This window comes from Kickxella alabastrina (genome assembly GCF_025024165.1).
Source record: "Kickxella alabastrina strain RSA 675 chromosome Unknown BX661scaffold_17, whole genome shotgun sequence".
NCBI classification, from domain to species: domain Eukaryota; kingdom Fungi; phylum Kickxellomycota; class Kickxellomycetes; order Kickxellales; family Kickxellaceae; genus Kickxella; species Kickxella alabastrina.
The window spans coordinates 312,644-338,857 of record NW_026251488.1 but is presented as its reverse complement, the minus strand read 5'-3'; the positions used below and the strand labels follow the sequence as shown (position 1 = coordinate 338,857).

The following is a 26,214-nucleotide window of genomic DNA, read 5'->3' as shown; positions in this document are numbered from 1 at the left end:
GTGAGTCGACGAGCGCATAACTTGTTCCAATTATTTTAAATATTCATTTTTAATCAGATTTTTAACAATACCGCAGATTGCAACGTAGTACCAGGTGCTATCTTTGATCCCATCAGAAGTGATTGCGCGTATATAAAATTGAGCAATGAAAATTGAAGATAATCAAATATAGTAAATAAAGTTTTATATTTTCCAAGATAATTCAAAGGTTTAAATTTAATTTTTGGATACAATTACTATTACAGTGGTTGGCGCAAAGAGCAGAATAAAATATTCCTCCTTATCTTTTATTGATTTTCTAATTATTTTCTCGCTATCCATTTGTGAATAAATAAAATATCTATATTTTTTATTTATGTCTGATGCTACCGCATGACCAGAGTAAAAATTTGATCGCACGCTTTGCACAATCAGCAAATCAGATCAAGTATATTGTTTTGGCCTAGGAGTCTTGTAGCTATCTGGAAGCGGTGGTAGTGATTCAGGCATTGTCAATAAGCGCATATAAAGCTGTGTAAGGCGATGAGGAGTGTGATAGAGTGATGCAAAATAAAAATGTAAAAGCAAGAAAAAACAACGAATAGTTGATAAGGTGGAATGAAAATAAATAGTAGAAGTAAAGCCACAATTTGGTGGCAATAGGGTGCGTCAAAAATAAAACCAAACAAAAATAAAGGAAACCTATTTTTTACGCTTGTCGCAGATTTGATGCTCCTACCACATTATAACCTTTACCATGAATCTTTCGTTAAAAAGTTTTTTATTGAGTCCCCCAAATAGCTTGTCAGAGCTATAGTAGCACTCCACAGTGATTTAAAACGTGAAATTTTTGATAGCGGCGGCGCTTCAGTGCCTGCTCCTTCTTTATCTCCATTTGTTTCATTTACAATATATTTTATGCTATAAATAATATTAGCCATGTACCAATATTTAAATTCTACAAACATACTCACTGCAATACTATGTCCATCACTAGAGACCCTATTTGAAATGTTGAAACGCTTGTCAAAGATTGTGTATATTGAGAATGAACATGTGCAAAATGTGGGCTAAGCTTGTCCAACTAGTTTTTTGTCGAAATCCCATTTGAAAAATAAAAAATTATAAAAAAACCAGCATAAAATATGCGAATAAATTGACAAAGGTACTTTGGAATGTTAAACTCGACTGGGCGTTTATCCTTTAAACATGTCAAGTAATACGCGTTTACTTGATTTTTTGACATGTAGCATTTAACACATATTTAGTCTGTTTTAATTAAGTACTTTACAAAGCCATTGGAATGTACAATAAGGCAACCAACGTTGTGTCAATATTCTCAACTGAGCAGGTCTGTATTTATGCATTTGTATTTTTAATTCATTTTAGCCGATTCGGGATTGCCCCCAAACTAACACCCCTAAAAACCCCATACTGCGCGTGATCCAGGCTGGTGGACAAACCTGCGCAGGGCGTCTGGCAAATTTGAGTGGGTACAAATTGAACTAATATCTCCACTGATGAGCGCTACAAGCAGAGCGGGGGTGTCGCCGGGATGTGTTTTGAGAGGCCTTTTCGGGGGCCTTGCTTAACCTCCCACTTAATGGCGCCTCCGATGATTGCAAAAAGTCGAGGAGCCAAGCACCACACCAATTCAATCGTTGCCCGGCTCGTAATGCAGTTCTGAGGGGTCCTACTATTAGTTCAAAGGCTTTTATATATATTTGAGAGAAATGAAGTGCTATGAGCGCGCTGCTTTGTGGCGTAGCGTAATTCGTGTTTTTTGCCAGCTTTGTTTTTTATTGTTTTTGCGTGGAATAGACCCAGTCAAAAAAAGGCAGAAAACCCCACCACGGTTGTTTTCAATGTCAGTTTAAACGAATTTTAAAAATGGAAATGTGTCGAAGCGAAATTTTGGCGCGTCCGACTTGTAAAACAGAAGGCCAAACTCAAATAGCCCGACTGGCAAAGTTTGTTATCCGCAAAAAGCAATACTTGAAAAATGAAGAGGCCAGGAGAGCGCTCACAATCATTGCGATTTAAAGCACCTGAATTCTTTTTTTTATCCAACGGCCCTGAGTTAGAAACTAATCTACCTCGGAGCAGTCAGAAAAATAAAAAGAAGAGAGCAGGGCCCAACTGCAGTCATGAAGACAAAGCTCTCCGCGACAAAGGACCTCTTTGAAATATCCTTTTGCGTTGTGGTTGTATCTGGATTAATTGGCCCGAAAGCGCACTTTGTTAACAGCATGAAATCAGGCTGGCGCTCGTCTTATGGGGGAGTACACGTCACTGCTAGGCGTGGCAGCAGTGGCAGTGGCAGTCCGTACATCTGTCTGGGCTTTGGATGTCATAACCCTCTCATAACATAAACATAGTGCTACTATACACCTTCACAAGTATATGTTACTCGAGTTCAGAAAGTGGCTTGTTATTTAATGTCTAGATGGTGACAATTTTAGTTGCCAATTTTATTGAGATAAATGTTTTAATACATCCAATCTATATAGACAGTCAATCCGGAACGAGGGATCCAGCGCCTATTAAATTAAAACTATTTAACATTGTGAAACTCATGATTATATTATATGTTATCAAAATTTAGACTGGAGAGCACTTGTTGGAATCGGAGTGGCCTATGGAATTGCAATAGGGTTTGCCTAATTTGCTAGACGTTATGGCTGCAGCTTTAGGAATAGATATGGGCGCGTATGAATGTAATGCGGCTGGTGGCACTATGTAACGGTCAGAACTAGAAGCATGATTATCATACTTTCTCACTCCTTGTGATGGGGACCTGTGCCTTGGCGATGGTTGCGCCCATGACGGCTGATTGTCCTCGCGTCGCACCCATGATTGACATCTGATAACTCCGTCACTGCCTCCATTAGAATGTCCTCTTGGTGACGCTCCTCTGCAGCTGGCAACCACGCGGCCTGTCCGTATGCAATGCTTTGATCTTCCAGCGAGCAACCATCAGGAGTACCAAAAAATTCTGAGCGTGGACTTTCTCTAAAATCAGCGTCCTTGCTATTGTGAAAATTATTGTCCATTGCGTAAAAAGCTCTGCCATCCTTGATCCCAGTTGTGTTTAGCAACATCTGTGATTTGCGTTTATCGTAAGTGTACGAATATCTGTGCTCATTGACTAGGGTTACGTCTGAATCGATATCGTACTCTTTCTGCAGCCCGTCCTTGCGCAGTTTGTTAATCCATATATAGAGATACTGCTGCCGGCTAAACACAGACTTAAACAAGGGCAGCCCCATTATAAGCCACCACAGTGAATTGATTGCAATGTGGTCGATGGACGTGTTTACTATACGCAGGTGGACATTCAAGGGGTACTTTGGGAGTAAATAGTTCATTATCGTTACATACACAAATATGATAAACATAGTCGTGCATGCAATAATCATCTCGCGCTTCTCATTGAACGAGCTCTTGATGTTGCGAATCCTCCAGTGAGTTACCATGACAATAAAAAATGTCAGCCACAAAAACGAAAACAATGCCGCCTTATATCCTGCTTCAAAGTGGCACATATCCAACTTTGCAATATACTGGACCGTCTTGGCGGGCTTCATGAACTGTGAAATCAGACCAAATATAAGTACACAAATCCAGTAGATGGCAAACGGCACATAAAGCCCCAAGCTGTGATATGGCTTGTGCAGAAAAAACACCCGGTGCAATCCGTGTGCCCGCAATGAAATCAGAGAACATAGGCCGCACGAGCCCAGCAAGATCCGCAACCAGATTCCAAACGCCTTGCAGTTGACCAACGGCGTATTTGCCAAGGGTATATGTCCGTGGGTTTGGATATCGCCAACAAACCACAGCACTGCTACCGCCATAATCAGAGCCATGAGTACTGGACTTTTTGCCCTCAGTGGTGGGTAGTTTCTGTTCCACAGCAAATAGAATACTGCCAGAAAACTCAGCGAGTAAACTGTCGTGAGGACAACCAGCATAATTGCGTCTGCTTTGCCTCGTGGATCCAAAGGCATTTTTGATATACTGCCAAAATGTTGGCGTAGCAGCTCGCTCTCTGTGATTGTGAACGATATACGATTGCCCATGTTTTTATATAGTATTAATGCCAAGCTGCTGGCAAGAAAAGAGTGAAATTAGAGAAAAAATATATTATAAACTTTTAGAAAATAGTTGCAATAAAAGTAAAACAAAAAATGGTGTTTGCGACAAAGTAAAAAAAGTCGGCGCATTATAACCAAAAATGTATAACTTTTATATATGCGCATTGATACCGTGTAAAGGTTGCCAGTGCCCCATATATACATAATTTTTTTACTTGCATTTAAAATAGGAAAATATGTATAAAACTGACAATCGCTTTGCAAGTTCTTTGTGGAAAAATTGGGGAAATGGCGGAAACAAAAAGCTAACATTTTGCAATGACTTCAGAAATGAGATTTGAAAGAAATTTTGTCTACGGCAATTAAAAAATAAAAACCAAGCACCCGAAATAGATTTGCGCAAAACGCAAACGCAAACGCAACGATCCAAAGTAAAAAAGTAAATGTGCAAAAAATAAGGCAATCGATCATGTGGCCATACGCCGTTAACTTTGTCAATTTTGGTCTTACAAAGAAACGTTTTTTTGTAGAATAATGCATTCAGAGGTAGCCATCGGAGAAGCGTCAGAATTCAAGTTTTAAAATTTTAAAGGCGCAGAGTACACAGCTTCACAACGTTTACTTGTAAGCAATGTATTGAAAGGCACTAAAAAATTGCCTTACCAAAACCAAGATCCTCAAACAATAATTACTGTTATTTTATTATAACAGTGAATTTCAGCAAATCTTGTTGCGCTTTTTAGCAGGGTGACTGGTTAGACCAAACAGAGAACTATGCAATTATTTAGTTGATTAACAGCACTAAAAAAGAAGCTAATATATTTTCCAATACCAACTCTCTACAAAGGCTAATATTCTGTGATTGTTAAAACACATGCTAAACTGACAATTTACATTATTAGCCTTAGTGCTTATGAATTGTTATTACTCTGCTAATAAGAATTACCATTTTATCAAATTGTATCGGGATGGCACTATTTCCTGATTTTTTTGTATAAAACTATTGAATTTTATCTTTTATAAAAACAATTACCTCCTTGCTTAGTTAAATCATGCCTTTTCAAACCATTGTTTGAAACAAACCCCGAATTAATCGCGTGTCAGGGAATCAAGCTCAGATTGCCATGCCTTTTTCACCGCTCGAATGTCCTTTAAATCGTGACCTCTGAGCCTGTTCTTGATGTGCGGGAAAATCCAAAAGTCACAAGATGCTAGATCTGGCGAGTACGGTGTGTTTCATCCCGATCTGTGAAATGTGGTACAACGTACGTTTTTATTTGTGAGGTGGTGCGTTGTCCTGGTGAAACACGATTCTGCTGGGGTTGGCGTTCTTGTGCATTTCTTCCCATTTAGCGACCATAGGATCAATGGCTTTCTTGACAAGTTATTCATTATTGACAGTGCGCGGTTTGATGTCAAGGTTGGGGTGGACAATACCAGGTTTTCAGGAAAAGACAAGTGCAATAAATTTGTCTTAAGTGCGAACAAACCTAGGCGGGTAGCATCTGATCTCCAATGACACATGCCTTGGTTGCTGAGCCATATAATGACATGTTCAGGTAAACATACGATTCGTCGCATGTAACAATATTATATATATATTTGGTCTAGACAAGCCGGCAAAGTTTTTGATAAACTGTTGGCAAACCCCCCCCCCCCCAATGCACGTTGCCTTAAGCCCATCAGTGAGGGAATGAGGGGCCAATTGTTTATGAACCATTTTATAGCCCAGATCACAACGCAAGACCTTTCACATTGCTGTCACCAAACAATCGTACTGGTAAGCTAAATTCTCAGCTCTTGTATGTGAAAATTGGCTGACTGTCTTGCGAATAGCGGTGCCATGAAGTTGTGCAATTTCGAGTTTCGGGCGGCTGCTTTGAGGCTCATCTTCAATATACATGTGTTTGCGACTAAACTTGTTAACCCACTTTCTAACAGTTGATATAGAAGGCGCGCCTGTGCCGTAATGCTGAGGTAAATTTTAATGAATATCCAACGGTCTTTTCCTCTAAATAATGATATCTAATAAAAAAGACATTCGATATTTGCATTATTTTAGGCAGTCATTTTTAATAATTTTAAGTGATAAAAGTCAATATTTTAAACTTGCATTCCTAGCCCATCTCCTCTTTCTTCTGTGCATGTGGGTGGTGGAAAATGATGCCATGTTCTAGTCCCCACACGAGATGAAAAAGTCAGTAATTTTAGTTACGGTGATATATGACCAGCATATTTGCGTCAAACAGTAGCCACGCAAACCTCTATTCATCGCTGTTAAAGCGCCCGCCGCTCGTAACTGGCAATCACGCAAAAACATAAATGAGAATTGGTTAATGTTGTTCAAATGCACCAGATACTAGCATTGTGCTCCACGTGGCCGTTTGTTAAGATCACGCGCCGGTCTGATATGTATTGGTTGTATAATTCCTGCTAAGTGAATTGTAATTCGCGCTTCGGAATACTCCCATGTCTCCCGTGCACTCTTTGTATCCGTTGCTTTCGTTGCTTTCCTTTGTCTGACTGTCCTTCGAGCAGCTCTCCAAATATTTTTTGTTCACTGCCGAAAGTTGCAATCTACAGGGTAGTGCTCGCAGTGATTGCTCCTGTGGTGGTAAGACAAACCGAGCCATAAAAACCATCGCTGATCTCCGCCATAGACTTTCCCTTCTGCCGCTCAAAGATATTAGCCAGCTTCACCAAGAGCTTGTTGTGCTCGGCTTTGATGCTGTCCTTCTTGGGCGCAACGTTCCTTGCATCCAATTCTACAAAAAACAAACAAAAAATAAAGAGAGTGAATTCACATTGGCTGTGTTTATTAGTGGTGGGTACTCTGGATGAACAGTGTGCTCAGGACAGACGTATTGTTTGAGAGATATAAGGATATGTAGGAATTATGCTGATAGTTTACGTTTTGTATTGCGAGCGGTTGGCTTGGCTCTTGGCTTGCGGGAAGGGGGCATTTAAAATATAGAAATGTAAATTGAAAGAAGTAAAGAATTAAAATATATAGCAAAAATATTAAAAAGAAAAAGAAGGGAGAAAGGAGAACATGTAGCCATCACCAGAATATGAAAAGGGTGATGGACAAAAATATCACTTAATCTTGTCCACTTAATTATTTAAAAATAAAACTTTTAACTGCCCAACCAATAAACGCCTTTTACTGCTCTTCCCTTTCTTACACGTGATGATTCCGCCATACTACCTATATCATTTAAAATAGCGAATATTATTTTGCGCAGACTTTGTTTTCCATAGCCAGCAAAGTCAGCATGCACTCTATCTATGTTATCTTAATAAGGGGGTTTAATAAAGCAACTTGAAGAGAAGGGCCGAGAAAGGCGCTTATTGGCTGGGGACAGTTAAAAGTTTAAAATTTAAAAATTTAAGCGGGCGAAATTAGGTGATATTTTTGTCCTTTATCCAACTCAAAAATAAGATCTCAAAGAAGCGATGAGTGATTCTATTTGATCAGTAAATAAACAAATATTCTATATTGACATATCCTTTCTTAAGATCTCACATATCAATTGCTGACAATGAATAAAGCACAACAATTTTTTTACAAACAATATTATATTTCTTAGATAAAAATCACTATTTGTTCGATAGAGGAGGATGCACAGCCGGCGACTCTCCTTCCGCATCACCAGGTACCATGTCCTCCTCCTTAGACTGCAGCTGCTGCAGCAAAGTAACGTCATAATCTGATAGCGCGCTCTTCTCGCCCATTCGCAAGCCTCCAGAGCTCTTAATAATTTTCTGTGACTGCTGGCGATGCATAACATACCGCAGCTCCTGCTGCTGCCGCCTCAACTGCTGCTCCCTCTGCCGCATAATCAGTTGGCTCGTAGTAGCGACGGTCTCCTTGACCTCCTCGGCATCAAACATTTCCATTGGCGTGTTGCCCTCACCCAGCCACCCGGACACGCCAGCAACGTCGGCGCCCTCCAGTGGCAAGCTGAGCATAGCCGATAATGCCTTGCGTGTAGTATCGGAGAGGTCCTGGATTTGATCGCTGGACAGCTGCTTTAAGGTTGATGGCAACATGTTGTCAGGTGAGGACACAAAGGCTGAGGGTGTGTTGGTTATTGCAAATTGGGACACTCCTGCGGGTCCTACGGGAGAGCCCATGTCAGTGGCAGTGTCGCTTAGGGTCTGGTAGATGACTGATGGGTGGGAGTAAATCGCCGCCAACTCCTCGCTCGTGGCCAGGCCGTTTGATATTGAGCTAGTGCCAACACTGTTGGCAGCGCTGGCGTTGTTGCCAAAGCTGCCAATGCCGTGGGCCTGGCCGGATTGGCTACCGCTCGAGGTGAGCGGGTAATTCGCATCTGGACCTAGCCCAATACCACCACCGGTCGCGGTATTTGCAATAGTAGCCTGCGTGGTGGCCAACCCCGTGCCACCCAGTTCCTTGTTAAAAGGCCACGCCGACGCATGCGCCGACGTCGTCGAATGGGGGCTCCCTGGTGTGCGCGCCAGCGGCGACATTGTGCCAACATTGTTGTACGACGAGTGCATATGCGACATCAGCCCCTTGGCGCCTCCTGCAGGAACAAGCAATCCCCCTGCCACGCTGGGGCTGCGATCACCACCTGCCGACAGCGCCAAACTGCTGGACCCGCTCTCACCCGACCGCTCCATCATGGATAGCATCACATCGGCGCTGGGCCCCGCCAACGAGTTTGTGAACCGCAGATCGCCAGACAAATTCTTGCGATTGAAGCTGGAATTGCGCGACCGACCAGGCATGTGCAAATGCGAGCCGGTGGAGCTCAGCGAGTTGAACGAATGGCCAGGCTGCGCGGTATCTTCAGTGGGCACCTCGCTGGAGAACTGGTCGGCATTATTCGGCGTATTGAGGGAATCTTCCCGTTCGCTGTCGCTGGGCGCCTGGCGGCTGCTGCTCGCGGTCTGACTGCGCGATCCGCGGCGTTCCATCAAGCGGACAATTCCAATAATCCACTTATCACGCAGGAGCTCGGACGCCTCTGGCCGATCGGCAGGCTGGCGCGCAAAGCAGCGGCGGAGAAAGCGCATGCCCTCGGGGCTGATGGCCGAGGAATCGGGCATGGGCATGTTTCCAGCAACAACGTGGTACATGACTGACCAGTCGTTATCTAGGTGCGCCCAGGGTGGCGAGCCGGTGACCATCTCGACAATGCAGCATCCGAGAGACCAAATATCCTGCGCGCCCAGGCGGCCTGGGCGCAAGGTCTCGGTGCCATTGCGCCCGGCAACGGTGCTCCCCCCGTTGCTGCTGAGGATGACCTCGGGTGCCATGTACTTGGGTGTGCCAGTCAGTGACGCAACGGCATTTGCTTCGGGGGGAATGACCGAGCGGCGTGTAACCGCTATAGACTGCTTGTCGAGAATCTTGGCGGCACCAAAGTCGACCAGCTTGATGTTCATGCCCTCGTCCAGCAGCGTGTTGTCGCACTTGATGTCGCGGTGACATACGCCGAAGCTGTGCAGGTACTCGAGGCCGCGCAGCATCTGGACAACGTACTCCTTGGTCATGTCCTCGTCAAAGCGGCCCTGGTCACGGATCAGCTGCGCCAGGCTGCCCCTGGTGCACAGCTCCATAAACAGGTAGACCTTGTCGCGGTGTACCTCAATACCATAGTATGTGACAATGTTGGGATGCTGCAGCACAGACAGGATCTCCATCTCGCGCACAATCTTCAAGCCCATGTCCGACTCGGACGGCGCCTGGTTGAGGCCCCGGCTCGGCAGCCGGATCTCCTTGACAGCCATCATCTCACCCGTATCGAGGTTGTACCCGGCGTACACCGAGCCAAAGGCGCCACCGCCAATGTAGCGGCCTATCTGCCAGCGCAGCGTAATATTGCTGGACGAAGCCGCCAGCAGCCGCAAGGTGCGGTCCTCGGGGCGCGCCGTGACCTCAAGCACACGGCCAATTCGTTTCTCCGACGCCAAAAACTGGTCGCGCAGCTCATCAGCCTTTTGCGCATGGTTCACCCGCTGGCGCTGCATCATATGGGTGCGGAAGTTGGCGCCGATGCCGTCCAGAGACAGCAACGAGTTGGGGTCGTTGAGCTGCAGCTCCGAGCTCTGGCTCATGCGCTGTAGCCGCCGAGCCGCGGCCGTGCGTGCTCCCAGGACGTCAAAGTGGCTGATCATCAGCGTCAAGCAGCCGGCCACGTGCGACTTGATCTGCAGCCAGTCGGCGCGCGGCAGGGTCTGCAGAGTACTGCTGTGCCGGCCCAGCCGCAGCGTGAACTCCAGCGCCTGCACGGCCCACCGGAACGTGCGCTGCTCGCTGGCCTGGCAGTCCTCGGCGATGAACCCGCACCAGCCGACGCACATGCGCGCGAGGGCCGCGCGCACGCAGCGCTCAGACTTGAGGTCCAGAAACCGCGACCCGCGCAGCGCCGTGTTGGACGCAAACCAAAAGTTGTCCTGCACCAGATCCAGCAGATCGCAGTTGCCGCCGTGGCACGTCGGGTCCGCATCGGGCTTCTCGTGAAACTCGCGCTCGTGTACGTCTAGGTGCAGCGTGCGCAGCATGTCCGGCACCTGGGTCAGCGCGTCGAATATGCGCACGATCTCGTACTTGAGCAGCGACCACTCTTTCTGCACAAGGGGGTCATGCGGCCGTGCCAGCTCGTACACGTGGGCCGATGGCGCCAAGGGCCGCGGCCCGCCGCCTCCACTGCCCGATGCAGACAGCCCGTGCTGCCCTGCTGTCGACGCGCGCTTCAGCTTGTGTTTGCTCAGACTCATGCTTGGCCGCAGAGCCGCAAAGAATTTGTTGGTGTCTTCAAACAGGTACTCGTATTGGTCGTCCTTGTCTTCCCCGTCGCCATCGCTGCCGAGCTCGTCGCCATCATCGTCACCGCCATTTCCTGTGTTGTCGTCTTCGTCATCTTCAAACATGTTTCTGCTGCTTTTTGTAGGCTGTCTGTGGTGGTGGTGCTGACTCTGCTGCTTATTCTGCTGGTGCTGCTGTCGCCGACGAAGACGGCTCTGCCGGCCCCTCACGTACTCCCCGATGACAGCGTCGGTCGCCGACGTACCACAATCCCCGGGCGCAATCTTCTCAGCAACTCCAATATGCACCAGCAAGTCGCGATGCGCGGCCAGACGCAAGATGCCCGGCGAGATCAAACGCATCTGGCCGGGCCTCAGCTGCAGATCCTGCACCGGAATACCGCCCTCAGGCACAATCGTGGCACCAGTCCAGTTGAACTCTGCTTCAGTGCGGATGACCAGCAGATAGCAGTGCGCGTGCTCCTGAGTGGTAAGTCTGTCATCGACAATGCACGAGGCCAGCAGCTCCCTCGCCATATGTGGCTTTTCGAGCAGCGCCGGGCTGCCGACGACGTAGACCCCGCGGGCCTCCCAGTCGCCGGAAGTGTATACAAGCACGTGCTTGGTGTCGACCAGCTGCGCGAGCAGCTGGTATGCATTGGCAAAGACGTAGTCGGCAGCATTAACCACAGCGCCCTGGAGCGCACGCATCAGCCGCTGGCCGCCGAGGATCGGCGTGCGGATTAGCTGGAGCACGTTGCCGATCCACTTGGACAAATCGCGCGACCCCATGGTCTCGTACCCGGACGGGCCCCGGAGCATGCCCGCCAGACTGCGCGTCCACTCCCGCACGTGGTGCCGCGTCTGCTGGCAGTACCGCAGCGCCAGCTCGTACGGCCCGCCATCAATGTCGCGAACAACCTCGACCAGGAACGGCCACTGGCTCTCGAGAATATCAAACTCCTTCGTGATGCCGCGGCTGATGGTCAGCTGCAGCTTACGCTGCAGGAGCCAAAAGTACATCTTGAGGCAGCTGCGCAGGGTGGCGTCGTACTCGTCGTCTAGCTGCACCTCCGGGTTCCACAGCCCTGTCGGCCCAGAAAAGGTCTTGAACGTGCGCTTGATGCGGCAGGCCAGCGCCATCGAGTCGCGGATATCCTCGATGAGCTGGTCGACTTGCGCGGGCGCTGGGTTGTTGAGGTTCTCTACGCTCTGCAGACGCATCTGCAGCCAAGTGCGCAGCAACCGCGGTGGAAAGCACAGGAGCTCCTGCATGTGACGGTTGAACAGCGGCAGGCCGATCTCTGTCAGCAGCCCGCCATTGGCAATCATGTCGGCGCGCGCCGACATGAGTACGTGCTCGAGCTCGGTCAGGATGCGCTTGCCAAAGATGTCCCCCGTGCCGTTCTCCTTCATCAGCCGCTCGACAAACGGCGTGTGCTTGAAGCCTTGCTTCGGCGTCGGCGTCGGCGGTGTCTCGACGGCGCCGCTGCCGGCATATTCCCCGTGCACGGCCGTCGAGAACAGGCTCAGGTCGCTGCTGCCGGTCCACCGCTGCATCATGTTGAACAGCAGCTCGAGCCGCACAACGACGTTTGTCCATGACGTGATGGTCTCAAGCTTCTTTTGGAACTCGGGCAACACGTAGGTCGGCTTGGCCACGCCCAGAGCGCTCAGCGTCGGGTACATGCCTTCGACGTAGTCGACGCGGCGCAGAAGCTTCTGCAGGCTGCCCAGGCACCGCGCGCTGAGATCGGCTACGGGACCGCCGGCGGCGCACTCTGCCGCGGCGCTGTAGTCCAGCACAGCGCGCAGCGTCGTGTCGACGTGCACGGCGCGCAGCGACTCGAGCGTCTGCTTCTCCTGCTGTGGCGTGCGCCCGCGGATGGCCGCGCGGCAGCCGAGCCACATATCCACGTGCATCTTGCGCAGCATCGATTGGAAGTCAACGTTCTGCACAAGCTCGCTCATATCACCGGTCTGCCCGATACCGGCCATCATCGGCGTGCTGTCGCCCTGCGAGATGAGCCGCTTCTTCTCGTTGTCCACGACCTCACCAGTCAATGCTGATGCTAGCATATCGCGCCACTCCTGTCGCTCGCGGTACTCGTCATCGCCGAGGCCGCTGCCGCTGGGTCCAGCGAGCGGCCCGTGGCCTAGTTCGCTGGAGCTCGAGCTCGCGCTAGATACTGAGCCGCGCGGCCGCCGCCGCACAGCCGCCTTGCTCGCATCTGCAGCGTGCAGTTTCCGTATGGCCATCCCCTCGAGCGACACGCTGGGGCGCAGCCGGTTATTGCTCGCCACCACGGCGGCAAACACGCTGGCATCTGGCTCTCCGCTGATAATCAGAGCCGAGGGCTGCTGTATTTTCTCTAGCACCACTGATTCGTTGATGACTGGCAGTCCCAGCGCCAGCGCTTTTTCCCGCTGCTCCGGCGAGCACTCATCTGTGATGACCACGTAGTCGGCCGCCGTGCCCTTGTCTGCGTCGGTGGTGGCCTGGGCACCGGCCTCGTTGAGAGCTACCTCTAGTGTGCGCCGCGCCTTGTTTCGCCGTCGTAGCTCTTCGCCATGTGCATCTGCGCTGTGAATTCCGTGCTTACTGTTTTCGCTCTCTGGTTCTGTGGAGTAACCGTAGAGGTAGAAGAGTCTCTGGCTGAACGACACCGGTGAGTCGTCCAATTTTCGCATTGAGTGAATAAAGTTAATGTATAAAATTAGAGTGACGAATGTGTCAATATATATTAAAGGAGTTGAAAATGGGGGGGGTGTATGTAGTATGTGTGTATGTGCGAGTGAGAATGGGTGTATGCTTGCGCACCAAAAGAAAAGTAAAGAAAGGGTATGGCGGAGCAACAAAGCAACCAAAAAAGACGAAAGAACTTGCAGCGCAGAGGAGGGGGCAGATGGAGAAAAAGCACCAAAAAAAAGGAAATCTGGAGAACACCACACATCATCGCTTTGTTTATCCTCCCTCGAACAGAGTCAATGCGCCGACTCGCCAATGAGCCTCTCTCCTTCCTAGCTAATGTCCTTCTTCCTCATTCCTCGTCGCCGCTTTGGCCCACCAAAGCCGGCGCCGGGGCAACAACCAGCCGGGCATCGGCAACGGCCGCCCGAGCATCAGCAAACTCCTGCGTGGAGCCGAGCTCCGATTCCACCGACAATACCAAGTTCTCCAAGTCTTCCATGACATCTTTGATTCGGCGCTCCATATGAGGGATCATCTGCACGGTCTCCTCCAGAACCTCGTTCTGCTTGCGGATATCTGCCTCATGTACATCCTGAGTGCGCAGAATCTCGATGCGCTTTTGCTGGTGAATCACCTCGTCCAGGTACACCGTGCGGTCTTTGACCAGACGCTTGACTGAGCCAGTTTTGATCTTGAGCGAGCGAAGCAGCACGACTGTGTTTTTTTGAGTGTTGGAAGACATTGGATATATAAAGTTGGTTTGGTGTGTAAAACGAAGGACTTGGAATTCGAGTGTTTCGCTTTTGCTTAAAAACGGGAGCTGGTTTCTTTTCTGTTTTGCAAATAACCTTCTTACACTAAAAGAAAAAAAAACGAGGCTACAAGTATTCTGCAAATCGGCATCCCTCCCATTCAGATTGCATAGCAACCTGACAGGTATTTAGAAACTAGTGGCAATAGACCATTATGGTTGCAGATATTATCCAGTTCGCTGCCTCTTGCAAAGAGAAGCAGAGGAAGATGTATCCTTGCGGACACGCTTGAGCTTGGGCTTGGGATTTGGCTTGAACAAAGTCTCGGGCGTCACTGTAGACCCACTCTCAGCTTCAGCTGACTCTGCCAATGCATTATTGCATGAAAAGCGGGTTTTAAAAATACCCCGCTTAAAAATCTGGACTTTTGCTATAAATGTCTGGAAATTCCAAATTCCATTTACATTAGTGTATTTCATGCTAAATGACACGACAGACAAGAAGGCAAGCTTTCTGGGTGCCGTGTTGATTAATTTTGTTGTTTGTTGCAATGACAGAGGCGTGTGATCAGATCAAGCGATGGTGGGAATTGGGGTTTAGGGGGACAAGGCAATGGGGGTTTTTTTCTATTGCTGTTGTGGAATCCAGGCCTTTTTTTTAATTTTTTTCGGGCGCGCGTTCATAACGCGAGGAGACGTTCATCAGGTGTTTGTCCAAACCAAAAAAAAGAAAGGAAAAAGAGAGATTGGGCTTTTGATTATTTCTCTATTCTTTAATTTATTGAATTTTTCCGTTTATAATTTCCATAGACTTTTTATTTCCTCTTTTTTTGTTATCACCTCAATACAGCAATGCAAAATAACCAGGGCGCGCCAAACCACAACATCGAGTCAGGCGCCGACCAGGCCAATGACGGCTCAGGGCTGGGCAAATTCAATCTGAACGATAACAACTACCACCCGCAAACGATCGCCAGCGCGGTAGCCGCCGCCGCAGCAGCAGCAGCCGCCTCCCAACAATACCAGCAGCAGCAGCAGCCGCCGAGCTCCCCTGCGCCAATGTTTCCGGGGCCAAGCACAATTCCGACGAACTTCAGCAGCAGCCATATAAACTCCGCCGAGGCGCTGCAGCAGTTCCAGCGGGACTTTTGGAAGGCACATATGGCGAGCATCGAAGATAACGTGCCGGACTTTAAGACCCATTTATTGCCATTGGCAAGGATCAAGAAGGTGATGAAGAGTGATCCGGACGTTAAAGTGCAGATGATTAGTGCGGAGGCGCCGATTCTGTTTTCCAAGGCGTGTGAGATATTCATTACGGAGATTTCGCAGCGCGCGTGGATGAATGCTGAGGAGAATAAGAGGCGGACTTTGCAGAGACAGGATGTTTCGTTTGCGGCGCAGAGGAGTGAAATGTTTGACTTTTTGATTGATGTTGTGCCGAGAGAGGAGTTTTCGACCAAAAAGGCTGTTGCCCAGCCCACTGTTACTGTAACTGTTCCAGCGTCAGCGACCAAGGCTGCACAGGCGTTGAAGGAGGAACCGGCTGCGGCGCCGCCAGTAGTTCATCAGCAGCAGCAGCTCCCGCCTCAGCCTCAGCCTCAGCCTCAGCACCATCAGCAGCAGCCTCACCAGGTTCACCAGCACCACCAGCATCACCAACAGCAGCAGCAGCAGCAGCAGCCTCAGTCGGCGTCGCTGTACAATGACCCTACGTTCCAGCAGTACTACACGCAGCATTTCGGCGATGCCACAGTTGGGTATCCGCCGCCACAGGCTGGGCCGGGGCCGACGCCCGAGCAGCGGAGCGCATACTACCAGCAGATCGAGCGCGAGCAACTGCAGTGGCTCCAGCGACAAACCAACATGGCTGCGCCTCAGCAGCAGCAGCATCACCAGCAGCAGCAGATGCAGCAGCACCCGATATCAGGCTCGTTCACGCCGCAGCGCATGACTGGCGGAGTCAACGATCCTCATCTGTCGCCGCCAATGCAGCAGCAACAGCAGCAACAGCAGCAACAGCAGCACCAGCAGCACCAGAAGCAACACCAGGACTTGTCGTCGGTAAAGTCTGAAGACCGCGGAGAGTAACTTATTTTCATTCGCTTTGTTTTGTTTGGCGGAAACGCTGTGCTTTTCACTCCTTTTTTATTTTCTTTGGGAAATCTTTTTATTTTTTGTTGTTTCGTTGTTTCGTTATTTGAAGTTGGGGCTTGAAAGGGATTTTCAACACACCCAACTTTTTTGTTTTTTTTTTCAGCTGGACAAGGGGGAGGAAACAAGCGCGGGTGAGTGGGGTGCGAAAGAGAGTGGAAAAAACTTTTTGAGTAGTCTTCAAAATTTCTCCGGCGGTAATGGAAAAAAGGGATCCAAAAAGAAATCATCATTCAGCCTTAATGCGGATTGGGAACTACAACGCAGAAATAGGCAACTTTAGTATTAGCAAATTTGCACCTTATTTTTTTCTTCTCTTTCTTTTTTCATTATTATTGAAACTAATCTCTACACCTTTTTCTTTTTTTGTTACAACTAAAGGAAATACCGTCTATTACAACAAAAATGCTTGGTTCTTCCATCGCCACTCGCACTCTTCGTACTGGTAAGCATTCCTGACAAAAATAGAGTGAAAACGAATGCCTGAATGACTGACAGAATGAATGAACGGGAAAACACCAAGACACTGGGAGATTCAATACCCGAAGAAAGGATATAGGGACTAATAAATTGGTTTTTTTTTGCTTCCCCCCCTCCCAATTAGCTGCTCGTCGTGGGTTCGCCACTTCGGCTGCTCGCCGCTCGTACGATGACACCGTGAACAACCTCAAGATCAACAAGAACACTCGCGTTCTTATCCAGGGCTTCACCGGAAAGCAGGTAAGGCTTTTTTATATAATGCATTGCGCGAGCAAGTTGAAACGGCAGAGGAAAAAAATAAGCACGTAATGATGGATGGCGTGTGAAAGAAAAGTAAGCAAGGCCTATTAAAAAAAACTACTTTTTCATTTGTGTTATTCATCGTAGGGTACCTTCCACGCGTCCCAGGCTATTGCCTATGGCACCAACGTCATTGGCGGTGTGTCGCCGAAGAAGGCCGGCCAGACCCACCTGGACAAGCCCGTGTTTGGCTCAGTCAAGGACGCTGTCACTCAGGCCAAGCCCGATGCCACCGCGATCTACGTGCCTCCTCCATTCGCCGCCGAGGCGATCCTCGAGGCGATCGAGAACGAGATCGGGCTCGTCGTTGCCATCACCGAGGGTATCCCACAGCAGGACATGGTGCGCGTCGTCCAGGCACTGCGCACCCAATCCAAGTCGCGCCTTGTCGGACCCAACTGCCCTGGTATTATTGCTCCCGGCGCTTGCAAGATCGGCATCATGCCGGCGCACATCCATAAGCGCGGCAAAATCGGTATTGTCTCGCGGTCCGGCACCCTGACGTACGAGGCTGTGAACCAGACGACCCAGGCTGGACTGGGCCAGACCCTGTGCATTGGCATTGGAGGCGACCCCTTCAATGGCACTAACTTCATTGACTGCCTGCGCGTTTTCCTTGCGGATACCGAGACCGAGGGTATTGTGATGATTGGTGAGATTGGTGGGTCGGCTGAGGAGGAGGCTGCAGAGTTCTTGATCCAGCATAACTTGACCTTGGCGAAGCCTAAGCCTGTGGTGTCATTCATTGCTGGCCTTACGGCTCCTCCAGGTCGCCGTATGGGCCATGCTGGTGCTATTATTGCTGGCGGCAAGGGCACGGCGCAGGACAAGATCAAGGCGCTTGAGAAGGCCAACGTTCTGGTGTCCCAGAGCCCCGCCCAGATGGGTGTCCTTATGAGACAGCGCATGGTGGAGGAGGGCCTTATCTAAGAAGCATATTCTTTTATTTTATCTTGATGATATTGACGGGCAAAATACATACGCGAGAGAATAAAAAAGAATGTTTTGGACTTGGGTTTATATCGACTGTGGTAACTTTGTTTCACGTGAATAAATATGACATTGAAAAAATGAAAAATTAGAAATTGGATTTTTTTTGCGAGCAGCGCGGATTTAAAATAAAAATAAAGCATGAAAATGAAATCAAGTAAAAAAATTAGTTTTTCTTCTTCCGGCCGCCGGACTTAGACTTGCGTGGACTGTTAGAAACTGCAGCAGGCGGCGGTGATGGTGTCGACGCTGACAATCCAGAGGCCTCCTCAATTGCAGCCGCCTCTTCCTCATCCTGCTCCTCCACACTCACAGCCACTGCCACAGCCGCAGCCGCAGGCTCCTCATGCTGCTGCTGCTGCTGCTGCTGCTTCTTCTTCTTCTCGCGTCTCAGCCTCTTATTCTCCTCCTTCAGAGCCTCCACCTGCGTAGTCAGTTCAGAAATCGCCTGATCAGCGAGCAGCTTCTCAATCGTCCACTTTCTAATATTCTTCTCCTCCGTAGTCTTCAGCCTATGAATATAATCAACAGCCTGGGCAATAATCCTACCCTTATTTTTCTCCACTCCAGGAATAAGCAGTGCGAGGCGTTCGATACCTTGGTTGATGACTTCTCGCCGTCTGCGTTCGACTTCCTTGTGGCTGTTCTTGCGGTTACGCTCCCACTCGAGACTTCCGGGCTCGAGGGCATCTGGACGCTTGCGTTTGCTTGACGTTGAGTTGGAAGGGTCGTTGGTGTTGGTGGTGTACTCTGCGTCAGAATCGTGGTCCCCATTCGCGTCGCCGTCTTCTGCTGCTTGCTGAGTGGTGGGTTCTACAGGTTCGCGTGGTGCTATGTTGGCAAGCCTGGTAGTGCGTACGTTGCTATTGTTGCTGCTGATGGTGTCCTCTACAGCCAAAAGAACACTGGTGTTGGACGATACTGTTTGACTCATTTCCAATATTTTTCTTTCTGTGTGTCCTGTTCGCGTGTAAAAGGGGGGAGGCGTTTGAAGGGGGATGAAAAATTTATGTAAAAAAAGTGTATTGGCAAAATGGGAGTTTAATGTATTAGTCACGCGTAATAGAGAGACAAAAAAGGTTGGATGATGGAGAAAAAGGAGAGAAAAGCGTGAGGGAAAAAAAGAAGAGAAAAAAGGGGGGGGGAAAAAAATATCAAAGCTGGTGAAAAGAAAATAGAATACCCCCAACCACATGTTGAAGCACCAAGGCGCCCAATCAAAATGCTGAAACATCACGTTTTGCCTCTGTTTGATTTTTCTCTGCCTTGTCTTTAGCCAATAGAACACGTGAACGTAGGCAAGCCTGGCACGCGGTGGGGGGGAGGAAGGAAAGGGGAATAAGCCAAAAATAAAAAGTAAAAAAAAGCCGCGCAGTCAACGCGTAAACACATTTTTATGCAATTCCAAGCGCTCATCCACCCTCATCGTTGGCAGTAAAATCCGAGGAAGAATAAGAAAAAAGCTCAAGTAGATTTTATTATCAAAAATGATCCGGTTCAAAACAATGCTGGACCCGGAGTCTTTTTAAATGTCCCTTGACCGGAACCGCAGACGCTCTTCATAGAACTTGAGCATAACCTGTGGGCACCTTGTATACGCCATCTCCGCTGGATGTTCAGTGGTCTGGCCGTTCTTCCACACGATAAAAACAATCAAGTCGTTATTCGGCATCCTATCTACGGTCTCAATTTCCCTGACCAGCGGCTCCCAGTTATCCGAGTCCGGTCCAGCCTCCCCATACCTCTCCTCTTCCGGCACATCCACCGTACGTCTGCGCTTATTCGCCGGAGGCTTCTTCGTAGCCGCTACTGGCGCCTTAACGGTCATGCTGCTGGCACTAGCGACCGTGGAAGTGGCGGCTTTCTTGGCCTTGCGTGCCTCTGCTTCGGCGTTTTTCGCGTCCCAGAACTTTTTCAGTATGCTCTTGTCGATGATGTTGTCTTCGACCTCCCACGTGGATTCCGAGTCTGCGTAGCCCTCCCATTTGATCAGATACTCCTTTTCGCTGTTTTTGCCCATTCTCTGGTCGAGGATTTTTTCAACTACATATATGGTATCGTCGTCCTCTTCGTCATTATCCCCTTCAGAAGAGACCCCGCTGGTGAATTCCCGCTTGACGTCACTGTCAGAGGTCTCCATTTCATCCATAACCGCAGTCTTGCGACGTAAATTTTGCGCAACCATTTTAATGTATAGGTGAAATTTAGTGAAAGTGGTGGGTGTGATTTGAGTTGTTGATTTGTAAAATAAAAAGAGAGGTATAAGCAAAAAAAATATAAAAATGGTGAATTGAACAACCCAAACAGAATTCTGGAATGACTACTCAATTTCATTTCACGCGTACACACGCGTAAAAAAATATATTGTTTGTTTGTGCTTTTTCTTTGTGCCATCAGCCCCACCAAAACAAATATTGTTGATCCAAGTATGACTGAATGATTTATGTCTAAATTTTCTGCTCAGATCAATGCAACCTGGCTCTTTTATCCCTGTCCATTAACATGCCCCTCCCCCAATCCTGTAAATACAAAAAATTTAACTTATTTGTTGTACGTATATCTGTATATATTATTGGTCGTTGTCGTCATCTTCGTCTTCGTCTTCAAGATTCGTTTGCTGAAGAACTCGGAAACCATTCCTGCATGTCAATATACGCAGTTTTTTTTTCGTGTTTCTGCTATATTTTTGCGCTCACAAATGTAAGCTTGAGCGTGCTTTTCTCAATTCCTACATGCATGCCCACAATTAAAAAACAGCACAACGTATATGGCAATTACACATTCCCGATAAGAAAAAACAAGAGTGCCACTTTTTACTCTTTTTCATGCCCATTATTTTTGGATTGAGTGAGAAAAGTGGTAAAAACCCGACAGCAAATTTACTGTATTTCGGGTGATTGCGGACAAGTTTAAATTGAAAAAGATAAACACAGGGGTAGTTGGATGTTTACTAATGTAATTAATATATGCATTACTCGCTGATGTTGCGCCCATTCGTACTTTGACGTTATCACATGAACTCTCACTGAAACAACAAAAAAGAGAGAGGGAAATAATTTGGGTGGAGTTTTCTCACTACCCTTGTATGCACCCTATATGAAGCCCAACGCACACGCGACCTTGCACTTTTTTTTGGAAAATTTCAAAAAAAAACGGTATGACCTTGGTCAATCTTTCCGCCCATCCCTCATTTTTGAATTGTGTGAGAACTTGTTTTTATTTTTGAAACATGCTTATCTTTTATCCCGATGGACATGCATATATGGATGTTGTCAGTTTTTCTTCAATGCCTTTACTTTCTACACGGTGAAGGGTGTCGTAAGCAAATAAAAAAGAGAAAAAGTGAGAAATATATGTGTCGTAAAATATATAAAAGAAACCTCATCTACTGCTATTCATTTTTTTCGAATACTCATCAGCACAAATCTTCCAACACTCTCACAACACCACAAACCAACCAACCAACCAACCAACCAACCTCAATTTTAATAATGACTTCCACCTGCGATTGCTCCGGAAACTGCGGCCAGGACTGCACCTGCACTGGATGCACTGACTGCTCCAGTGGCAGCTGCTGCCACTAAACTATCAACTTGCTTTACTGTTATTCGGGCTGGGTTTTCTTGACCTGGTATAACGTTCTTATTTTTGTCGATACAAAGTAGAACAGCGAGTTGATTTTTATAGACATTTTGTTTGTCTTTTTTATTAACATGATTTACTTTTAATAAGTAAAATAAATTTATTAACAACATATTTGAAGAACAAACGTCTGTAAACGTATACACTTTGTGAGAATGCCTTGTTTTTGCGTTTGTCCTGGTGTAAGCTGCAATACATAACGACACCTTTTTTGGGAGAGACATCTTGGGACTAAAATAGGGAGTAAAGGAGCTCACCACGGATACTATTTCAGATCGGTCTAAATGCTTTAATATATTAAGTGGAATATGTGGTATATTAGAGATATTAGATATTGGAGCCTTTTATGGTAGAGGTGCTGTTGAAAATTATATTTTTAGACGTGGCCCTGCATTTGAGTTTTCCGGATATCATTGATAATATTTTTATGGACTTTAAGAGCCTGTTATAATTATACATTTAAATGGGTTGCAGTGGCTATATTTAAACAACGTTTTATGTTTGGAAAATATTCACCACAATATATGACATTATATAAATCAATAATCATCCAGTAACTATTTGTTAAAATGGAAATGTTTTTATTTTATACTGCCTACATGGTTGGCTGAATCAGCTACATTCTGTTTAATTGCCAAAAAACAAATCGAAACAATAGCTTTATTAATTACTCAAACTGGTCAAATAACGTCGATTACGTGCAGAGCATCATGCGTGCAAATAGAAAAATAAACTTACACATCATAACAAAAAAAAATGTTGACAAACAAGGCAAGGCTTTTTCACCCATGTCGAAAACAATTGTATATTTTACAGACCACTCGAATTAAATGCACAACACAAGCACCTGCTCTGCACACTTTGCCTATTTTTCTTTCTTTTGCGTTTGTTCTGTCAATATTCCAACGTCATGTTTTGCAGAATATAATTTGTTACAATTGTTCTCATTAACAAACGTGTGGCAATAGCATGCAGAGTTGGACAATGCAGTTTTTCTTTAGATTAATTGTAAACAAAAAAACGCATTGCCACTTCTCAGAGTGGAAGACAATCAGACCGTGATGCTAAAATTACAATACAAATGTGGCAAGCAATTTTTGATTGTGCATCATAAGGCTAAATGAAGAGTCCGACCCGATTCACAAGAAAAGATCAAAACATTGGTCTGACAATTGATTCAACTACCACTTATAAATATATAACAATTGTGCTGTCTCGGGTGGTGTTTGTCAAGTGGTATTAGTTGACTTTAGTGAACATTTGCAATAACATTGTAAACTCGGGGATCTGTGGTACGAAACCTAGCTTTTTTATATCTTTTTCCCATGACCTATGTAAACACAATTAGGAATTGTTTATTTTTACTTTTGTGCATGCCTACGTACAATGTGTGTTGCCACACCGTGTTGGGGCTTGCGGACGTGCATTGAAATGAACCTGTGCGAATTAAGCACTATTGCTCAGTTGACCTTGGTTTTGTCCCAGGGAAGATGTAGAACAGGACCACTGCAGTATAAAATGCCCTTGCCATGGCGGTCTATCCTTCCAATATCTTTATATTATAATATAATACCATATAAACACACATCCAAACCAGCAGCCTAACAAAAAAATAGCTTTTATACTCGACAGCCATCATTTTTACTCTAAAATCAGCATTCCTTACCCTCAAGTCAATATTATTTATTACATTATGAATACCGGCATGCCAGTTTCACACTTGAGCCTCTTGAGCGACGCCGCTGCGTGCGCCAAGAAGATGCGCTCGCTGTCAATCAGAACAGCCAATGGCCACTGCGTCAGCATTCTCAACAACGACCATAACAATGACATTAACACCGGTGCAAGCAGCACAGCTAATGGCAGCAGATGCAGCTCCATTGGGGCTAAAAGTGTTGACCACTACCAGCAGTCGCTTCCTGACATGACGCCAGACAGATCGCCCTTTTTTGCCCACCTTGCCTACACGCCATCCACACACCCAAGCACGCCGCAAATGTCGCCCGCTCGCCTGCCATCCATGTCAGCGCTAATCCAAGCAGTAAACATGAGCGGGTATAGCGACAAAACACCTACACGGCCTTCTTTCTCCCAAGTCTACTTGCACAACCACGCCCCCAAAAACCAGCCAATGCCATCCCTGCCCATCACAACGTGCACTCAAATTGCTTTGCGCTCATTGTCTTCCAAGCGCAGGTACGTTTGCTCGCACTCCGATTGCGGCAAGGCTTTCACGACCAGTGGCCACTTGTCGCGGCATTACAGAATCCACACGGGTGAGAAAAACTACCAATGCCTTTACCCTGGATGCTGCAGCCGGTTCTCGCGCCAGGACAACATGATGCAGCACTACCGCACGCACTTGTCACCGCGCAGCCGTCGCACGCGCGGCAGCATTGTTTCTGTGCAATACCAAGGTTTGGGCGCAGACAATAGGAGCAGACAAGATATGGTTGCTCGCCACCCGAGTGTACAAAGCGCCTTTCATCCGTTTGCAGAGCATTACGCCCAACACTTGCCGCAAGTTCCAGCTCAGTGGCAATTCTACTAGATAAAATAAACCTGTAAAACTGCTGGCGCTGCTTGCAACCACTCCCATTCCCATTCTCATATCCATGTTTTCTCTTTAGTTTTTACGCGTTTGTATAAATATCATTGTTTTCATCATGACAACAATACAATCAATAAAACATTAATAATTAAAAATGTTTATAAATAATGGCAAATATTTTAATAGCCATATGAGAGCAGCGCTCGTTGTTGTAATACTGCTGCTATCATTCACATCTTGCAATGTTGGCACCTGTGAATCGTCAATAGAAAAGGATTAGGTCGACCAAATTATTTTTAATAACCGCTCATTTTTTGAAATGCAATTATTCAATTATTTGGTTGTGAATACCAGCACATATTATAGATGGCTAATGTTTTAATAAAAAAATTGCAATAGTAAGCCAACATATGCATAGCAGCTGCTTTGTACATAAATATGAGAATCTTGATTAACAGGGCTTGGTAGCTCCAAAAAAGTCTATTCATTCCCACTACTGGGTTTCATAGTGTAGCTGGTTATCACATCGGATTCTGATTCCGGTAACCCGAGTTCGAATCTCGGTGAGACCTTACTTTTGCCCTTATATTTCTTTATTTGCTTAAGGCAAGTTTAGACCTTGTCATTTTTTTTATAAAACTCAGTGCACTTTTATCGATGAATTTTCATGGCAATTAGATGGTTCAAATAAGTTCAATGCGATGGTTATGTTTTAAAATTGTCAAGTATTGTATATTGTACTAAAGCTTGCAAATTCTTGTCATATACAAATATCTGCCTCTGCACTGGCTGGGGCTCTTGGTTCCTATAAGGCTTGAAACGTAGTTCCTGTCAAATCTTCCGCTGCCGAGAGAGCTCACATATGCTGTCAGTTTTTCAATCTCCTCTGGTGTCCAATTGCTGCTGTGCATGTATGATTTCGTGGAATCAATCGTTTTTCTTAATGTGTTTGCTGGAACATCAAGCTGCGCTGCGACCTCTTTCAATGCGACCTTGCCCTGTGTTATGTGGTCGGTGATCTCCACAATATCAGCACTCGCTATCCTTGCTTTGTAAACTGGATGATCATAGAATCTGGCATTAAGCCACTGACGGCTAGAACTACAATTCAACTGTAGCTCCTCTCTGACCATTCGGCGAACTTGGTCTATAGGGTATTTGTAAACATACTTGTCGACAAGGTCTGTAATCTGCTGGTTGGCTTGTTTGGATATCGGTGGGCTTTTCTGATTTTTTGGCGATTTAACAAATATATAACGCACACTCTGCACAGGGGTACATGGGGATAAATGTTTGGCAATGTTTTCAAACGAAAGCCCCTGTTCACGCAGAGATTTGGCCTGTGCAATGCGTGCGTCTGTCCACCGGAACCTCCCATGCAACAGCTCGTGCATTTGGACGCAGTCCTCGATTCGGATCCACATAAAATTGGAGACAGCTTTAAAGTTGGTTGGCAGCGGCTTTGGATAGTTCGACTCGATAAACCCAGACATGCGGTTGGCCATGTCCCAAGAAAATGTGTCCATGTCATATGTCCAGCCAGCCTTGCCCTCGTCGAATTGGCTGAGCTCCAGGCACTCGAGCTCGCTGAGCCCTGTTGTGCTGCTGACTCGCGCCCAGTCAACTTCTCCCGGAGATAATTGCTGCTTCTGCTGCTTCTGCACTTCGCGAGTCACATTGTCGGCTTTAGATGGCTGTGGTGCTGACAGAGCCGTCGCCTCCTTTGATTTCTGTAAAATATAATAGCGTCTGCGACAGCTACTAACAGAACGAGAAAGAGTCTTGCTGATAATATACC

General features: G+C 47.0%; 9 protein-coding genes and 1 non-coding gene across 10 annotated transcripts; 5 read left to right on the top strand and 5 right to left on the bottom strand.

Moving 5' to 3' along the window:
• Positions 1–2,551: 2,551 nt before the first annotated feature.
• BX661DRAFT_185125 (uncharacterized protein) lies at positions 2,552–4,360 on the bottom strand. The gene has a single exon (XM_051536696.1). The coding sequence runs from the start codon at positions 4,059–4,061 to the stop codon at positions 2,757–2,759; it is 1,305 nt and encodes a 434-aa protein (XP_051390408.1). The 5' UTR covers positions 4,062–4,360; the 3' UTR covers positions 2,552–2,756.
• A 2,293-nt stretch (positions 4,361–6,653) lies between these two features.
• On the bottom strand, positions 6,654–13,547 carry BX661DRAFT_199543 (uncharacterized protein; the record flags this gene model as incomplete). Its single annotated transcript, XM_051538339.1, has 2 exons — positions 6,654–6,812; positions 7,704–13,547. 2 exons carry the CDS (start codon positions 13,545–13,547, stop codon positions 6,654–6,656), a joined length of 6,003 nt encoding a protein of 2,000 aa, XP_051390407.1.
• A 485-nt stretch (positions 13,548–14,032) lies between these two features.
• On the bottom strand, positions 14,033–14,254 carry BX661DRAFT_126743 (tubulin binding cofactor A; the record flags this gene model as incomplete). The annotated part of the gene is made up of 1 exon (XM_051532474.1): positions 14,033–14,254. A coding segment is annotated over one exon (222 nt), but the record flags the coding sequence as incomplete, so codon positions are not given.
• A 433-nt stretch (positions 14,255–14,687) lies between these two features.
• Positions 14,688–15,289, top strand: BX661DRAFT_185119 (uncharacterized protein). The gene has a single exon (XM_051536695.1). It carries the CDS (start codon positions 14,913–14,915, stop codon positions 15,240–15,242), a length of 330 nt encoding a protein of 109 aa, XP_051390405.1. The 5' UTR covers positions 14,688–14,912; the 3' UTR covers positions 15,243–15,289.
• Positions 15,290–15,358: 69 nt separating this feature from the next.
• BX661DRAFT_144690 (histone-fold-containing protein) lies at positions 15,359–15,757 on the top strand (the record flags this gene model as incomplete). The annotated part of the gene is made up of 1 exon (XM_051533060.1): positions 15,359–15,757. A coding segment is annotated over one exon (399 nt), but the record flags the coding sequence as incomplete, so codon positions are not given.
• A 998-nt stretch (positions 15,758–16,755) lies between these two features.
• BX661DRAFT_185116 (succinyl-CoA ligase subunit alpha mitochondrial precursor) lies at positions 16,756–18,658 on the top strand. The gene is made up of 3 exons (XM_051536694.1): positions 16,756–16,898; positions 17,058–17,173; positions 17,321–18,658. Exons 1-3 carry the CDS (start codon positions 16,859–16,861, stop codon positions 18,161–18,163), a joined length of 999 nt encoding a protein of 332 aa, XP_051390403.1. The 5' UTR covers positions 16,756–16,858; the 3' UTR covers positions 18,164–18,658.
• Positions 18,606–18,899, bottom strand: BX661DRAFT_125932 (uncharacterized protein; the record flags this gene model as incomplete). The annotated part of the gene is made up of 1 exon (XM_051532456.1): positions 18,606–18,899. A coding segment is annotated over one exon (294 nt), but the record flags the coding sequence as incomplete, so codon positions are not given.
• An 849-nt stretch (positions 18,900–19,748) lies between these two features.
• Positions 19,749–20,408, bottom strand: BX661DRAFT_199538 (uncharacterized protein; the record flags this gene model as incomplete). Its single annotated transcript, XM_051538338.1, has 1 exon — positions 19,749–20,408. The coding sequence occupies one exon, from the start codon at positions 20,406–20,408 to the stop codon at positions 19,749–19,751; it is 660 nt and encodes a 219-aa protein (XP_051390401.1).
• Positions 20,409–24,062: 3,654 nt separating this feature from the next.
• On the top strand, positions 24,063–24,233 carry BX661DRAFT_127892 (uncharacterized protein; the record flags this gene model as incomplete). Its single annotated transcript, XM_051532497.1, has 1 exon — positions 24,063–24,233. A coding segment is annotated over one exon (171 nt), but the record flags the coding sequence as incomplete, so codon positions are not given.
• Positions 24,234–24,915: 682 nt separating this feature from the next.
• Positions 24,916–24,988, top strand: BX661DRAFT_t83. Its single transcript has one exon. It is a non-coding gene; the product is annotated as a tRNA-Gln (tRNA).
• Positions 24,989–26,214: the final 1,226 nt, after the last annotated feature.

Coding starts and splice junctions, on each gene's coding strand:
- BX661DRAFT_185125 (XM_051536696.1), bottom strand. CDS start 4,061: ATGGGCAATCGTATATCGTTCACAATCACAGAGAGCGAGCTGCTACGC.
- BX661DRAFT_185119 (XM_051536695.1), top strand. CDS start 14,913: ATGGGGGTTTTTTTCTATTGCTGTTGTGGAATCCAGGCCTTTTTTTTA.
- BX661DRAFT_185116 (XM_051536694.1), top strand. CDS start 16,859: ATGCTTGGTTCTTCCATCGCCACTCGCACTCTTCGTACTG. Junction 16,899..17,057: donor CACTCGCACTCTTCGTACTG/GTAAGCATTCCT, acceptor CCTCCCAATTAG/CTGCTCGTCGTGGGTTCGCC. Junction 17,174..17,320: donor AGGGCTTCACCGGAAAGCAG/GTAAGGCTTTTT, acceptor TATTCATCGTAG/GGTACCTTCCACGCGTCCCA.